General features: G+C 40.1%; 1 protein-coding gene across 1 annotated transcript in view; it reads left to right on the top strand.

Annotated features, from left to right (window-relative positions):
- Nucleotides 1-9827, top strand: part of LOC121333326 (cytosolic phospholipase A2 epsilon-like) — a 32614-nt gene extending 22787 nt beyond the window's left edge. Inside the window, exons 12-20 of the mRNA XM_041399572.1 lie at nucleotides 199-335; nucleotides 780-1002; nucleotides 2516-2630; nucleotides 3139-3276; nucleotides 6220-6327; nucleotides 7285-7476; nucleotides 7889-8055; nucleotides 9216-9402; nucleotides 9619-9827. Coding sequence (XP_041255506.1) covers nucleotides 199-335; nucleotides 780-1002; nucleotides 2516-2630; nucleotides 3139-3276; nucleotides 6220-6327; nucleotides 7285-7476; nucleotides 7889-8055; nucleotides 9216-9402; nucleotides 9619-9827 — 1476 coding nt within the window. The remainder of the gene's footprint in view (nucleotides 1-198; nucleotides 336-779; nucleotides 1003-2515; nucleotides 2631-3138; nucleotides 3277-6219; nucleotides 6328-7284; nucleotides 7477-7888; nucleotides 8056-9215; nucleotides 9403-9618) is intronic.
- Nucleotides 9828-16733: the final 6906 nt, after the last annotated feature.

The following is a 16733-nucleotide window of genomic DNA, read 5'->3' as shown; positions in this document are numbered from 1 at the left end:
AAATTTACCATCAAAAATGATTGATTTTGATCAAAATCCTCAAAATACACAGTTTTCATTTTTTTTCATCCCTGCTTGGGGAAATGGTGAAGTGTTGGAATTTTTTCTGGGACTGATATACTACATTTCACTAAGCTCTGATCACTCATGCTGGTAAACAAAGTGCTGCTTACCACTGCTGTGTTGATGATTAAACAGGTACCAGTTGTAGCAGTGATGACAACAGGAGGTGGCACCCGGGCACTGACATCTCTGTTAGGCAACCTGTTGGGTCTTCAAAAGCTGGGTCTCTTGGATGCTATTTCATACATCACCGGGTCATCTGGTTCAACATGGTAAGGAGATCCTGAAAGAAGACATCACTCATCACCTCTCTAGCCTGCTGTGAGATATTTATTCTCTTCATTTTTGTAAAAAAAGGCATCAGCTTCAGTCTTGAGCATTTTTATTGCTGCATTAGGAGCACATTGCCCAGCCAGTGAATGGACTAAGTGCGGATTTGTTTCACCTCTAGGCTCTTTCCTACTGAGTCACTGGGGTGCAAATCACAGCCTTGTGCATAAACCTTCATAGCAAGGAGGGGCTTTCTTCAAGTCCTCAAGTATCACTAGTGATTTGGGAAACTCCTCTAAATCAAAAGGTCTTTTCAATAATATACTAAGCCCAAAAGATGCATTTAAAGAAACTCAGCTAGTTCATTTGATGTGGACCATAAATCTAAGTCTAAAAAGTGAAAGTTTTTCCTGCATATGACAATGCACTTCCTTTCTTTTCCCCAGGACTTTGTCACATTTGTATCAGAGTGCTGACTGGTCACACAAGGATCTATCAAGACCGATTGGTGAAGTCCGCAGACATATGACCAAGTGCAAACTAAGCTGCTTTTCCCTGGACAGCATGAAATACTATGCAAAGGAGCTAAAACTGCGGAAGCAAGAGGGATACCAGATCTCTAGTGTTGATTTTTGGGGGCTTCTGCTGGAAAAAGCGTTAGACGATGGGGTAGTGTTTTCCCCATATTTTCTCTAACAGCTACTGAATACTATTGTATGGAAAATGAAGCTCCAGGGACAGTTGCCTGAGAGCATGCCAGTGTTATCCAGCAGATGATTTCTGCTGATTAACAATGGGGTTTTAGAATTGTTAAGCTTGGAAAGGCCTCTGTGTCCAACCACTAACCTATCATTATCATGTTCACCACTAACCTATGTTAGTGGTGAACTAACCTGAACTAGATGTGCCACATCTACACAAATTTCAAACACTTTCACCTCCTTGGGGAACATTCCTCCTTGGGTGGAATGACCCTCCTTGGGTTATTCCACCACCTCAGCTTGGGGAAAGCTGACTAGCTTTCCAGTGAATAAATTTTTCCTAATATTCAATTTAAACCTCTTTGGGCACTATTCTAGTCCATTTCCTCTTGTCTTATCACTTGTTACTTGGAAGAAGACACCAATCCCCACTTATCTACTACTTCCTTTCAGGAAGTTGTAAAGAGTGACAAGGTTTCCCCTGAGCCTTCTTTTCTCCAGGCTACACAGTGCCAGCTCCTTCAGCTGCTCCTTGTAAGACTTTTTCTCTAGACACTTTCCCAGCTCCATTGTCTTTGCTCCATGTCCTTCTCTGGACATGCTCTAGCACCTCAATGTCTTTCTTATAGTGAGGGGTCCAAAACTGGACAGAACATATGAGGTGTAGCCTCACCAGAGCTGAGTACATGGGGACGATCACTGCCCTGGTCCTACTACTGTTGCTGACATAGGCCAGGATGCCATTGGCCTTCTTGGCCACCTGGACACACACACACACACACACACACTGGATCACGTTCAGCTGCTGTCAGCCAGCACCCCCAGGTCCTTTCCTGCTGGGCAGCTTTCCACACCCCCTTACCCCAGCCTGTAGTGCTGCATGGGGTTGTTGTGATCCAAGTGCAGGACCTGACACTTGGCCTTGTATGAACCTTATATGATTGGCCTTGGCCCATTGATCCAGCCTGTCCAGATCCCCCTGGAGAGCCTTCCTGCTCCCCCGCAGATAGACAACTACCACCAAACTTAGTGTCGTCTGCAAACTTGTTTAAAGCTTTGTCCCCACATATCTCTTAATGCATAATTAGCAGCACTAGGGGCTTCTGTAGAAAACCTATCTCTCCTTCTACAAGTATGAGTATCTGAGTACCTAACTAAAGACTCGTCCTCTTGGTTTATTTTCCTCTGTTCATCCCTGTGAGCACAAATTTCCATGTAAAGTGGATGTATTTACTAAAAAGAATAGGAGACCATTTTTTAGAAAAGTGCCCTACAACTCTACCTGTAATTAAGTAAGCCTATGTGGATGTGTAAATGTTTAGATCACTCCTTAGTTAAAAAAATGTTTGGACACAAAATGAGTTGAGAGAATAGCAAAATTAAGAGGGAAACTGCTATGTATTTTGCTGTACTCTTGGAAGCCCATAAACTATGCCAAGAAGGTCCCTTGATTTTGCTCTTTGTCTTTCATTAATTCACAGAAAAATAACCACAAACTCTCAGATGAGCAAGAAGCATTGAGTCAGGGTCAAAATCCCCTACCTATCTACATGATCCTCAACATCAAAGAAGATTACAGCCTTTCAGAGTTCAAAGGTGATGGCAAAAATTGGCTCATTTGGTGTTTGACCTATCAGTATTATCAGTACTTCAACCTCTTCTACAGCTGACCCATTATAAACAGTTTCTTTTCCTCCTTAACTTCCTTTTCCATTTCCAGACTTTATGCCTAGGCTATGGGAGGAACTTATATTCTGAGGAGCAGGAGAAATCTTGGGGAAGTGTTTAAGGACAGCCAAATACTCATACTACTCTTAGCTCCACATGTGGGGTAACTCAGACTGACCCCTCTTGGTATAAACTTCCTTTATGTTCTCTCTGGAGAGGGTCATTGGAAAGTTCTGAGTGAACAACACTGTGAAAGGTCACTGAGTGAGTGGCTGACACCAGCTGAATGATAACTCTTTACCCTGAGGAAAGCCGGTCTGTGGTCACTCCGCAGACAGGGTTTATCCTGCAGCTGCCTTTTTGCCTTCTCACAGCCCTTCCAGCAGGGAGGCAGGGATAAGATTAAGATTTAAATGTTTGTTTTATGTCTCTGCAGAATGGGTGGAATTCACCCCTTATGAGGTTGGGTTCTTAAAATATGGTGCCTTCATTCGTGCGGAGGATTTTGGCAGTGAGTTCTTCATGGGTCGCCTGATGAAGAAACTCCCTGAGTCGCGAATCTGCTTCATGAAAGGTGATGTGGTCTATTGCAAAAATTTGAATTGCATAAATATGTACTTTATTTTTAATATATTGCAAACCCTGCATATTACAACCAGAACCCTGCATCATGCAGGACTGAAACTAATTGAACACTGTGTTATTCTCACCTTTGACTGAATTCCTTAGACAATGGAGATGGGCTAAAAATACTGAGAGGAAATTTCAAACTGCACTATTCACTGTCGCTGTTGTCTTGAATAGTGATGCTCATGCCTGAAGTTTCAGGGCTGCTTGAAGAGGCTAAGTTCATTTTATGTTTATTATAAACATAAAATTTATTATAAAATACAGCAATTTAGAGTAGTTTTGTGAACTGCTACTGATACTTTTGCAAGTGTAATAGTATTCTAAATCCTCTGTAATTTTGCTAGCATGATAAATAATTGAAATCTGTCATTCTTAATTCAGTAAATTGTGTAGCATCCAGTAATGTATGAAAAACAGTTTTGCAGTTTTTATGCAATTCTTGCTTTAATTTTGCCAAATTCTGGAACTTTCTACACACCCCTTTGTACATTGATTCTCTGGGGTAAAGGTGTCTGCAGATAAGTCCGTCTGCTATTAAACAGATATTTTACATGTAAATAACCACAAGACACAGCAGGACAACAAGGGTACACGTAAAAAGTGGTTAACTTATAAAAGAAAAAATCCATACAACAAGCAACACCAAAGGCATTCCTTATTTGGTATTCAGAGAAGCTGTGAATGCCTGTATTGTGCAGGAGGAGTGTAGAATCTTATTATTCTAATATGAAACAATAGTTGGGCATAAGAAAGACAAGATTGTGCTCAGTCACACAAGCACTAAATCTTACAGCTTTATTAGCTCTGTTAAGAGCTTTTGGTGATGTCATGAGTTAAGAGTTGTTTGAGGGAAAAGACTCAAGAAAACACAGGATCCAAGAGCATTAATAGATCTAAAAAGGGCAGGAGAAATTAATGCACAGTAAATCCCACTGGTGGCTCTGAAATCCAGTAATTCAGATGCAGCCACCAGTACTAGAAATCCTAAATCCACGAGCTTGAGATGCTGGAGAATCTGCTGGAGGAATCCCTTCTTTCTTCCCTTTTTCTTTTACTCTTCCATGAAGCAGTCTGTGCTGACTGTTAGAGGTAGGAGGTAGGTCACAGAGCTAGGTGGGACTACCAAGCCTTCTTCTGAGCATGTTGAACCCCCGTTGCAGCTCCTCAACTGCAGTGGGGTAATGTGTTCGTACCCGAAGTGGCCAGGTAGCAAGCACACTCAACACATCCAGCCTGGGCTGAGCTCTGCTCTTGGCCTTAGCATCTGAGCCTGGTGATCCCTCAGCCACCCGTGTATCTTTATAAAGGATAAGGTGGAGAGTTAAAGCAATGTTGCCATCTAGTGATACCACATGCAATGCCCTCTTGGGCTGCTATTAAAATGTGCTCTTAGTTACAGCTTGATAATTTAAATATAAAAGCAAGGTGCCATTTGCAGGGGGAGGAAAGGCCTTTTCTAAGAGCAGTGGCTAGAGCTGGAAAGACTGGATGAGCTTACAGGGATACAAGACCCTCATGTTTCCAGAAGAAAGGCTGGGGTGCATAAGAGCTTTTTCAGTCTCTTCAACTCTGTTGGCCTGGTAAAAGGTACCATCCCTCTTCACAGCTCTTACTTCAGCCAATACAGGTACAAAGAAAATTCAGTGCAAGAGGTTAGGGCAATGTTGCCATGTAATTATAAACAAGTTCTGAGGAGACCACAATATTTGAAAATCATTAAAATGCAGGGACAGTGTGTAACTCCAAGGATAAGGAAACCGGAAGAGTTACAGAGTGAGAAGACACCAAGACAGGAGAAACGAGAGCAGTTGTCTTCTCATAGCAGGGTTGGACAGAAGCTTCTCAAGCTGCTGGGAGATGAGGTTGTCTTGACAGAAACTGGCCAGTAATTATGTGCAAATGAACTCTGCTTGACAGCTAAGTGTAGATCCAGAGAGCCCCACTCTGATCTCTTGATTATGCATTTCTAATATTTCCTAAGTGAGTCTATTCTTACAAGGACTTCCTTTAAAACAGAAGGCTCATGAATTTCTGTCCCACTCTAGAAACAAGCCATGTTTTAAAGGGAAATGTATTTCTGTTAATAATTTATGGGATAAATAATTATTTTATTGTGCAACTCAAGTTATTGCATCCTGTACAATGTATGGCTTTTGCAAGGCTTTCACTGGTAGAGATTTTCAATGCAAAGCACAGCCCTGCCTTCTCTGCTAGAGTTCCTCTTGGGACCTGTGACAGAGCTGTGGAGGAAGAGATACTTTTCAAAATCCAAGAGACTTTTGGAGATTTCTGCACTGTGAAGACACTTTCAGATGTTCTTTTATGTGGGATGGCAAAAGTGGGAGAAGGACTGTGGGAATGAGAATAACAAATAGAAGAAGAAGGGTCTCCTTCAAAAGACTTTGTGCAGAGAGAAATTATAGAGGGACAGCAAAGATGTCTTTTATTTAGAGGAGTTTTCTGCAGGCTATACTCCAACCATTTGATTCTTGACTGTCCAGAAGCAACTTCCAAACCTTTAACTGACTATCCTGACTATACTATGTCTTGTATATGACATATTTTGTAGACCAGACCCTTATTTTATAAGAAAAGGCATGGTTTTGCTCACTTACGACAGTTGGTTATAGGATGGAAAATGTTGATTTGTATGTGGCAAGGGATTACAGTGGCTGAAGGCCTCACACAATGTTTTAAACGATTTAGGCTCCTCCTTGATGACAGAATGCTAATTGCTGAAAAGAACTTCATATAGTTTTGGTGATAATTTGGAAACCTTGAGGCTTTCCAATACCCCTTGCAAAGCTGAGAGATGATTTTTTTTTAAAGGGACATTTTCCATTACAATGTCTCTGAAGAAGCTTCCCCGTTTTCTACCATTGCACAGGCTTATGGAGCAATGTCTTTTCATACAACCTCTTGGATGCCTGGCATTCGTCGAATCCTACACAGAGGCGCTCACTGAGGTGTACCCAACACAGCACTGTTGATACTGGTTAGTTATGTTTCTGTTTCTGCGTTACCTGATGCCTCATAAATCCAGGGCCTTCATGTTGTCAGCTGTATCTAACTAACTAGGTTTCCTCTCTGAATTTATTCATAGCAATATTATTTCCATTAATCTTTCTTATACTGAATTTATGCAAATATAAAACTACTGAAGGTTTTAAACAGATTATCTTTGTCAGGGGCCCGTTGGTGAACCTCCAGATTGTAACAAACACCTCTGTGCTGTGCTCTCTGCCTGCCTCAGCAGCTGGCGCTTTTCATACATTGTTGTTGAAGTCTTCAATTGCATGCAATGGCATTTCAATGTTCTTTGATCTTGATATAAACCTGTGTTTTTCCAAGAGGCCTTGGTTGTCCTTCCTGTGTTTAAAGGCAGTTAGTGAGTTTGGTTTATAGGTTTCCATCACTTTCTCCGTGGAAGTGTTGCAAAGCCCTAAGCTCAATAAATAATAAATGCATGTGATAAAATGTCATTGCCTCTCTTCCCAATCTCATGAGGCACTGTTTAGCACAACCCTATTTCTTTGTTCTTTTGTGGATGTCTCAGTCTCCTAACAGCGTTTTTTTGGTGGTTTTTTTTTTGTTTGGTTTTTTTTTGTTTTTTTTTTTTTGTTTGTTTGTTTTTGTTTTCCTTGCAAAGCTGATTTTTATTAATTTTGAAAGGAACATGTCCACAGGGAATCTATCTGTGAGTTCTATCAAAGAATGGATCCATTTTTCCAGTTTTAGCAAGTTTGTTGCCACTCTGTTTCTCATGGAATAGGCTTTACTGAAGAATTATTTTCTTCTTATTTCTATTTTGACATTGATTGATTTATTTGTATGTTGCAATGTTTTATTAGGATCTTCTTTTCCCTAGCTAATATGAGATGCCTTCTATTATTTTAAGTATTGAAAAGAACTGTATCAAAGCAACAATGTGTTCATCTCCTCTGTCTTTCAGGAGAAGAGCCTTCTCCATCAGACAGGAGACATGAGTTGGAGACTTACTTGGTCACCCCTGAATGTGGCATCATGGGCATCATTCGGCAGATCCTGACAGAGCGGGTGATGGTTTCAAAGTTCTACAACTTCCTGAAGGGATTCCAGCTGCACAATGAATACCTTCAGAACAAAAATTTCTGTATATGGAAAGGTAAACATCCTTGAATATAATTTTTTACCTTCTCAGAGGGTTGGTGTTTTCATCAGTGAAGAGAAGGCAGATGATGAACACTTGGAAATGAATATATCAAGAAAACTATTTAAATTTCATACAGTCAAATCAGCATTAGCAATTTCCTTGACTCCAGGGAAAACAAAAAAATTACTTCTCATCTGGGGTGGAAGAAGAGCAACATGAGAAGTGAAAGAACTCTCTTTTTACCTTGACCAGGTCTTTCTTTCATGTGTGAAGGCTGAACATCTGTAATGTTTAAGGATCTTTTGGAAAAAGTAAATGTAATGGATAGCCAAGAGACATTTTTCCCAATTTTTCCTTATTAGTCAAACAACAGATGTACTGTTTCTTCAGTGAATCACTCATCATAACAAATATTTCCTTCTAGATACTGTACTAGAGCACTTCCCCAACCAGCTGACACAAACAGCAGAGTTCATATGCCTGGCTGACACGGCAGGATACATCGACATCAGCTACCCACCACTCATGAGGCCAGAGAGGAAAGTGGATGTTGTCCTGCACTTAAACTATTCTTCTGGATCACAGACCTTGGTATGAAAAACGCTCTCTTTTCTTTGATAAACAACAGCTGCCTTCTAGCCCTCCTTAAATCCTAAAGATTCAGAATAATTTATATAGAATAAACTGATTCTGGGAGAAAAGGATCCTTGGTCTACAGCTCCCTGTGCAGATGCTTAGGTCTTGCAAGTGATGCTGGTAAATCCCCTGAGAACAAAAGTATTTTCAGGCTTATAAATATTTTATTTGAATTAACCCTCCAATAGCTAAATGCTATCTCCTAGACCTGTGTACTCCTGTGATCTCCATTTTGCTATCTAGATTTCACTCATATGGAGTGTTTATCTGGTTCTAGCTACCACCACTGATGAACTCATTATGGTTGTGTTGTGATGTTCATATAAAGTTACCCACATGCAGTATAATTAGAAATATTTTCTCTAGTTTTTTTTTTTAGAACAGTAACTGGATTTTGTTGTTGTTTGAAATTGTGGAAAAGAATTGTCCTTTGACAACATTTGCTCTTCCAATTACCATCTAATAGCCTGGTCTATAATTTCAGTTACTAGATATGGATAAGACAGACATTCTTGAGGACCAAAATTTTCATACATACCAACCAGACTCAGGAAGCAAAATCCTACTTTCAAAAATTGCTAACACACCTGCAAGATTAACGTTTTAGTTAAGATGTTATTTGCTCCCAGATCACTGTTTGCTTACATCACTTTTCAGAACTATTCTAAGGCATCTAAGACAGAGCATTTTAAATACTTTATGCCAAGTTAAAAAAAAAAATAAAGTGATTTTGCATTTTAAAACGGTACTATTTCAGATTCTTTCCCATTCTACTTGTTTAAGGATCTTCTCCAGAAGAGGCATCTTTCTGTATCCTAAGCTGCTAGGCTACCCTTCCCATAGTCATGGACATTTTACCTCTCCTGTAGAGATGAAGGCTAATGAGGAGAAGGAGAAGGTAGAACACCAATCAGGAGTGCAAGCTGGAGGCTGAGTATTGACTTTTTCTGTTAATAGTACTTGATATCTCATGTAAGAGACAAGGACAGAAGAAGTATTGACAGAAAACCTTGCTCCCAAATCTTTGTGAAGATCATCTTCCAATGGACTCATTAGGAAAAGTGGTAGAATGTGGTAGAACTTCTGACTTTTTCTTCTTTTCTGTCTGAATTCAGCCTTTGGAAGAAGCCTCCAAATACTTTCAAAAGCAGGGAATCCCATTTCCCAAAATCCAAATGAGTGAAGAAGAGAAGAAAAATCTAAAGGAGTGCTACATATTTGAAGATACAGAAACTCCAGAGGCACCGACTGTGGTGTTTTTCCCACTGGTGAATGACTCCTTCAGAAAATACAAAGAGCCTGGTAAGCCATGGGATGGCTCTCCCACCACCTGGCAGCCCTTTGGCTGTGGAATGGGAGACATGGTGTAGCATGGTCTCCTCCCTCCCCTGCTGTGCCTCCCGTGGGAGAGAAATGCAAATTCCAAGGAAGCAAGCAAGAAGTAACATTGTGCCCCACTGGAAAGTGGGAGGTGGAACCATATCTCTACCCCACTGATGATGTTTCTTTATTTGTCAGGTGTGGAGCGCAGCCCTGCTGAGATGGCTCAGGGCAACGTGGATGTTTCTACCATTTTTTCCCCCTACTGCTTAAACAGCTTTACCTACACAGAGGAGGACTTTGACAAGCTGATAGAACTGACCAGCTACAACATTCAGAACAACCAACATCTGATCCTTCAGGCTTTGAATTCAGCCATACAGCAGAAACGACAGCACAAAAAATAAACACTCACCTGAGTTTCAGAAAGATATCTGCATGATTGGTGTTCTTTTCTTCTTCTCTGGAGAAGAATCAAGAGCTGTCTTCAAATGAGCATAGTAGACTTTGGAAAGTAAAGATTTGTCTCAGGCTGTGGTTCCTCTCTACGACATGGTGATCCTAGATCAACCAATCAAACAAAATAATGATTAGATTTGTGCTTTATTTATGTTGGATTTCACTGCTGGTGAACTTTTTTTTCATGCATATAGAGGTGTATATGTGGTAGATTGAAGGTCAGAAAACATTGCTTTTATTGAAAAGTTTTTGAAATGCATGAACCTGGGACAGCAGAACAAATTCTTTCAAAATTTGTTACACTAATGGAAACTGTATGTGAAGTGAAGACAAATGAGCTACGGATATTTAATTTATTCCAAATCTAGTGCAACAGAAAAATACGTGATAAATGTGGACAGTTTCAAAGAACATGAAAACTGTATTTTCCTATAATGTTAGCAAGGAAATTTTGCTAGAAATAACATGTCAAGCTAAACATAATAGATAATCTGGGACTTCACGTGAAAAATACACATTTTCTATACTTTTGAATTTAAAAGTTTTATTACACCAGCAGTACTTAGTTTTTGAAAATCTCTTGGAAACTACTGTTTCAAGCCATAATGTGAGTCAGGATCAGATCTTCCAGTGCAGGTATAACTACTATAATCTAATCCACAGCTCTACTTTCCACTGAACTTTCATGGTATTTAGACGATCCAGCTCAGTATCCACGTCCTGTTAATTTCAGCGTTTTTCACAGTGTTTCTTGTTATAAGATGGGATGCTGTGAGAATTCAAACATCAAAAACTGAGAGATAGGTTTTGTAGTCAGAAGGCAAGCTAAGTGCTTTACATTGATATCCATGGCTAATTCATGAGTAATCACATGACTTTGTCAGTCCCTGCCTGTCTACAAGCAAGTTAGGATATATGTAACTACTATAAATTGCACAAGATAATTTGTTGAAACTGCTTATTTTTCAGATGAAGACCAAAATAATTGCTTTAGGAAGAATTTTAATAAGACAAATACAATGTAAAGCTGTTTCATTACAACAAAGATATTAATCTAAAATAAAAATATATAATGCTTCAGTCAGTATCGGTTGCCCTTAATTGCTTAAAATTTAAATAATGCAGCAGCTTGTCTGTGCTGAAGTAACAGGTATTGGCAAACACAAAGCTATGAATGATGTATCATAGCAAAAATAGAAAATTAATTTTTAGTTCAAAATTAAATATGAACTTATAAAAGGCTGAAAAATTATCTTCCTTCTTGCTATCATGATCTGTTTCTCTTACTTCAGTCATTCCTTTATACCTTGTCTTCCTCTTATCTTTTTCTGTCTTTAGTCTTCCATGCTCACCTCTGATGACCTCAGCCCCCTTAGGGGCGCTGTGTCCTTACCCGGCTGCTATTCCAGGCCCTTACACCTTCATCCAATTTGCAGCCTGGGTTCAAACCTCTGGTGTGCTGAAATGGCTGTTTACTTGTTGGTGCTCATCAAGGGTTCCCCTCTTTGTGATCTCTGTTGCTAAGTCATCTGGTCCCTCTCGGCATTGCCTCTCCTCTGTCCCAGCTCTACTTCCCTCCCAGGCTTCCCTGGTTATCATTATGACAACCCTATTTGGTATGACGCATGTGTTTGCTACTTCTCCCAACTGCCCATCTTACAGCTGAGGTTTCAGGCACCTTCAAGAGCTGCAAATGGAGTTCCTACCCGTGCTGTCCAAGTCTTTGATGACACCAAATTTCAAGAAGCCTGCTTCTCTCTTCCCATTCCTGCCTTTACCCCTTTGCTTCCCTTGATGTTCTCTTTTTTGCTGGTTTAACTGTGGGATGCCCCATTTATTCTCAGTGTGCCACTGAGGTGTTCTCTGCTGCACCTGCCAGGGTGTTTGTTCCACCTCCCAGCAGAACACCTGCACAAGATCCTTGTCATTCATCCTTGCAGGCCAGCAGGGAAGTTTTGTGTGGCTTTGGCTGCTGGCATTGTTTTGTTCTGGTTCAGCATTTAATGGTGTATGTTTCCTATGCTCTGACTCTGGGCTGTACTAAAGCATTACAAGAATGTAGGTAACAGCTGCAGATGTGGGCATTTAAAAGCGCTTTTTGGTTTTGCAGGTTGGGAGTGTCCCTTTTTACAGGAAAGAGGAATGATTTAATGGAATTATCCCTTTGAGGAAGAAAACTAACTAGAGGGGAGAGAAGCACTCTAGGCCCATGCTGTATCATGGTGTTAATACCAGCAGGAGTTAACTTGATTTTTTCTAAATGTTTTAATAGATAGAGCTCTTGGTACATGTGGTAAGATAAAACACTACAAACTAACTACACTACAAACACTAACACCAGGCTGACCTCCTTAGTTGTAATTAATATGTTTTGAATCTTTTCTGTGTCTGTCTTTTCATTCTTACCTATTCATTATCTATAGTAAGTGAAGGGATTAGCATGCAATTGCAGCTGTGCCCCAGCCCTTCTGATTATCACAAAGGTGCATGAAGAACTGGGCAGCTCAGTGAGGTGACTCAGACCACAGGAACCTAAGGAAAGCAGGAGTGGGATTCTTTAACTCCTCACGAGGCATAAGAGAACTTGGGCAGTCCTAGTGGGTGAGTGCCACTGAAGAAATAGGAGCTAATGGGATGGTTGGCAGCAGCATTTTATGATGCTCTGTAGTGCAAGGAGTGATCAAACAAGAGCTTATTGCAAACATTCTGAGTGAAGTGAACTACTCATTCGTGAGACTACAGGTTGCACCACGTGAGTGATGGGAAATGTGTTTGCCACAGCAGGTATGTGGGTGGTAGAGCAGGACTCCTGTCTTAGAAACCCTGTGCTAAAACCTGCTCACACGTAAAGCTCTGCTGTGTATGTGCAATATCCCACTGCCTTACTAGAGTGATAACACTGCAGAGGAGGCCAACAGGGCCTTATTTTCTCATGCCCTGGTCATGGTATGCTGGTCAACAGTTACAAGGGCTGAGAGTTCTGTGTCATTCGTGCCACTGAAGCTTTGTAGCTTTGAATTCCTCCTGAAAATCTCTCCCTTGTAGGGTTCCCGCTGAAGCTCAGCACTCCTGCAGTCTTCAAAAAGTAGTTCTGCAGCATGCCTCCCACACTTCCAGCTCATGACAACAAAACTCTGCAATGTGACATCTTGTCATGTTTTTTCCCCCTTGGGTCTTGAGGTCTCCTTTGCGTTCCCTCCAACCCATTATTGTTTATCTCTTTTCTCCATGCAGTTGGACATCTCATCCAGATGTCACAGCCTGATCTCAGCTGCCCTAATGCTTGTAGTATTCATGCTTGTTCCAAATATGACCAAACCTCCATCATTCAAACCTGAAGCTTCTGGAGAAACAATTACAGTACAGAGGAGACACGAGACAAAGGCGAAAGATTAAGAATGATTAAGTAAGATTAAGATGGTATAAAATGTGAGGAGGGAGAAAGGATAGAAGAAAAAACAAATTGTAATAACTGAGAAAAAGTGAAAAATTACATTTTAGCTATGAGGTGTTGAGGTGGAAAAAGAAAGAAAACACATACTTTGCAATCCAAAAAGTCAATTGTAAAGAAAATATGGCAGGGAATTGAAAGAGGAAAAGAAAGAGGAAATAAGGAACTAGAAGGTGGTAGACAGAAACATTTAAAACAGAGATAAAGGTATATCACTCTTCCATTTTTTTCAAAGCAGTCTTAATAGGCTGGTCCTGTAAAAAAAAAAGTAACTAGAAATTCCTAATCTAGAAAATTTCATGGCACGAAATCTTACTGCTGACGTTCTGACCATCTCGGCTTACCTGATATGCATACTGTGAGTACTGTCTAGCTCCCAGCTCTCTCTTCTTTTTTTTCCTGCCTTTAAACACTGGGAAAAGATGGTTTCTTGGCACCTAGCAGTCTAACTTTTCCTGCCAGCTACTGCTTATTGCACCCTTCTCTCTTCCAGCTAATAATCTGTTTATTAGTTTGCTCCCTTCCTATTTCTTTTTTTCTGCTGAGGAAATGAAGCATCCTTAGAGACTATCAGCTGCAAGTTTCTACATATATTAATATGTACTTTTAAATCTTGAGCAAGTTGTTTCTTCAATTTTGCAATTTCTGCTATTCAGCTGGATGACAGCCAGTCTTAAAAGTAACTCATGCTCCAAATTCCTCCTTGATCTGCATTTCTCTTAATATCTACTTTGTAAATAATAGACTATAACTTGTTTTTGACATTTAACAGATTATATGATAGCCTAGAAATTGTTGAAGATTAAATGTTTTGGTCCCACATACAGAAAATAATTCATAAAATCCTTCACAGATGTTTAATGAACACCTTTGCCAGTCACACAGTCCATGATTGCTGCTGGTGCAGGAGTTGATGGCCTGTAACCCACTGCTGGGTTTGGGCACAGGGAGGAAGGACTGTGCTGGTCGTTTTCAGCTCATGATTATATGATAAACTTGCATGTGGTCTGCAGAGTTGTGGAGAATGAACAGTGATTCAAAACCTCTGGGAACTGCTCTCATGGAACTGAAGTCCTGGGAACCTTTCTTCAAGTACAGAAAAACATCCCAAAGTGAGAGAACTCCAGGCACAGAGGACTTTACAGGTAACCACTGAGGACTGTGCATTTGTAACATGCATAAAATCTCAGAGAGATAAAATAGAGTATAAATTTACACTTCAATTAGGCAGCTGAAAGACTGGTATGGTAAGTTTTGGGCTTTATCCAGTGCATCAGTAACTGTAACATGAATGAAATGTATACAAGTATTTAGCTGTGAGTGCAATGATGTATAAAGTCATTAATGATGGTAGCCTCCCTACTGGGAAAGGAACACCTCTCAGTAAAAGAGGTTTGTTCTAGATATATGCTAGATGCATACAAATGCTGATGCATCTATACAATGGATACAAGGTGCCACACTTCTCTCAGTTATGACTTAACAAGAATACATTCTAGTACTTTTAAACTTTTTAGTTTAAAATTTATTTCCCAGAAGATTCATTTTTACCTGTTGCAGGGGTATGATAACAAACAGCAGTAATGCTCCTGTCTCCTGTCAGTTTTCTCTTCTACTCCAAATCTCCTTCCTTCACCAACTGCACAAGTGATGGCCTAAGACACCACTCCTCTCCTGCAGGAAGAGCATTTAGCTGAGCTAGAACTCCCATCTGACTTTGCTCTCTAGTGCTGGGGGTTTTTTTTGTATAGAAGTATTTTTATGTCTGAGGGTAATGAGGTGGCCACAGCCAGTCCTGGTTGTGCTTCTATCTTGTTAGAATAATCTCAGGCTCATTTTGCCTGGCCTGTTTGAGGCTAGGCAAGCATATATTGTTGCAAGGCATTTAGGAGGACACTGGCTGGCTGTGATTTTGGCCCAGTCTAAGACAGTGATTAAAAGGGGTTGCAAAGCTACATTTGAACTTGTTGAAAATTTTGTCATGTAGATCCATTTCTCCACGCAGCTTGTCACTGCAGTCAGATGTAACACAGTACTTTGCCAAGTGAGTGATGCTTCTGCAAACTGTGTTGCAGGGTGAGTAAGAAACCTAAGCAGCAGAGGAAGTACAAGGTTGTGCTGGTTTTGGCACATTGTGTGATAAACAGATAAGACTGTGATATCACTACGCTAGAGGAGTAGTGTGCAATTTGCTGCCCGGGCAACTACACTTAGATCTTTGAAACAGGTGGGTTATTTTCCTTCATCTGTCCTTAAATTACTGAAATATGCAATGTAAAGACATAAAATATTTCCACTTGAAGGATCTGGTTTTCATTCTCCAAGTTGAAAACCATCCAGCTTTGTACATTCAGATTTTAAATGAGATGGCACTGGTTCAGTTGTTAATGAGAACCTTGCAGTTTTCTTTCTTTATGTTGCTCCCTGTGGAGTGAGTCAGATGGGAGCAGAATATCTTGATTGAGCTGAAGGCTGTACAGATCATTATAGATAGCCAAGTGTGCCTGTAATGGGGAATTCACTCTGCAGACATGGAAGTCTGTACATAGAATCTATCTTTCTTTTCCACAGGCTTCCTTGAGGACAGAGAATCTCAGCTTTCTTAAGGTTCACCAACTTTAGAGGGATTTATATCAATTATCATCAGTTATGCTAATGGTTCTCTGAACTAACCAGCCCTGGCAAAGTTGTTACGCTCTAATGAGAAGTATCCTGGTATTTTTAGTATCCTATAGCAGGTTTTCCAAGGTCAACCAGGTCTTCTTTTCTGACCAGATTTAAAGGAAAAAAAAAAAAAAAAAACAAAAAAAAAAAAAACAAAAAAAAAAAAAACAAAAAAAACCAAAAAAAAAAACCAAAAAAAAAACAAAACAAAAAAAAAACAAAACAAAAACAGTAAAAACCACCAAAACAAACAACAAACCCCCCAAACACCAAAAAGAAACCTCTGAATGACTGTTGTTCTCTAAAAGAACTGCAGAAGGAGTTCTCCAGGATGCAGCTCAGAGTGTCTGTGACCTGAGGCCAAAAGATGCTCTTGTACTTCCAGTGTGGCCAGAGCTACTTTTCATGCTGGGAATGCAGATGCTATGACAAAGCCTACTGTTACTGGAGCTTCTAGTTTGTTATTCATTTGTTTTTCTGTGTTTGAAGATGGTAATTTCCATTGGGTAAGCCTGGAGATGTTCATCTGCTCTTTTGCTCATGTTCTTTGGTTGAACAAATCTCTGTAAAATAAAAGTGATAAAAATTAACCACTTGATCCTGTATTCCATTCATCTTGACATGAGTTTCCCACAGTTGTCTTTTAAAGTTCTACTGCCTTTCTCTGGAAATTGTATAAAAACATAACTCTTACCTGCTTTGCACAGCTATTACATATTTCCTTGTGCCTTTTTTGCTA

The sequence above is a fragment of the Onychostruthus taczanowskii genome, unplaced genomic scaffold (genome assembly GCF_017590055.1).
Source record: "Onychostruthus taczanowskii isolate IOZ18803 unplaced genomic scaffold, ASM1759005v1 scaffold1, whole genome shotgun sequence".
In the NCBI taxonomy this organism is placed as follows: domain Eukaryota; kingdom Metazoa; phylum Chordata; class Aves; order Passeriformes; family Passeridae; genus Onychostruthus; species Onychostruthus taczanowskii.
The sequence above is the reverse complement of the archived record's forward strand: the minus strand, read 5'-3'. Positions and strand labels throughout refer to the sequence as shown.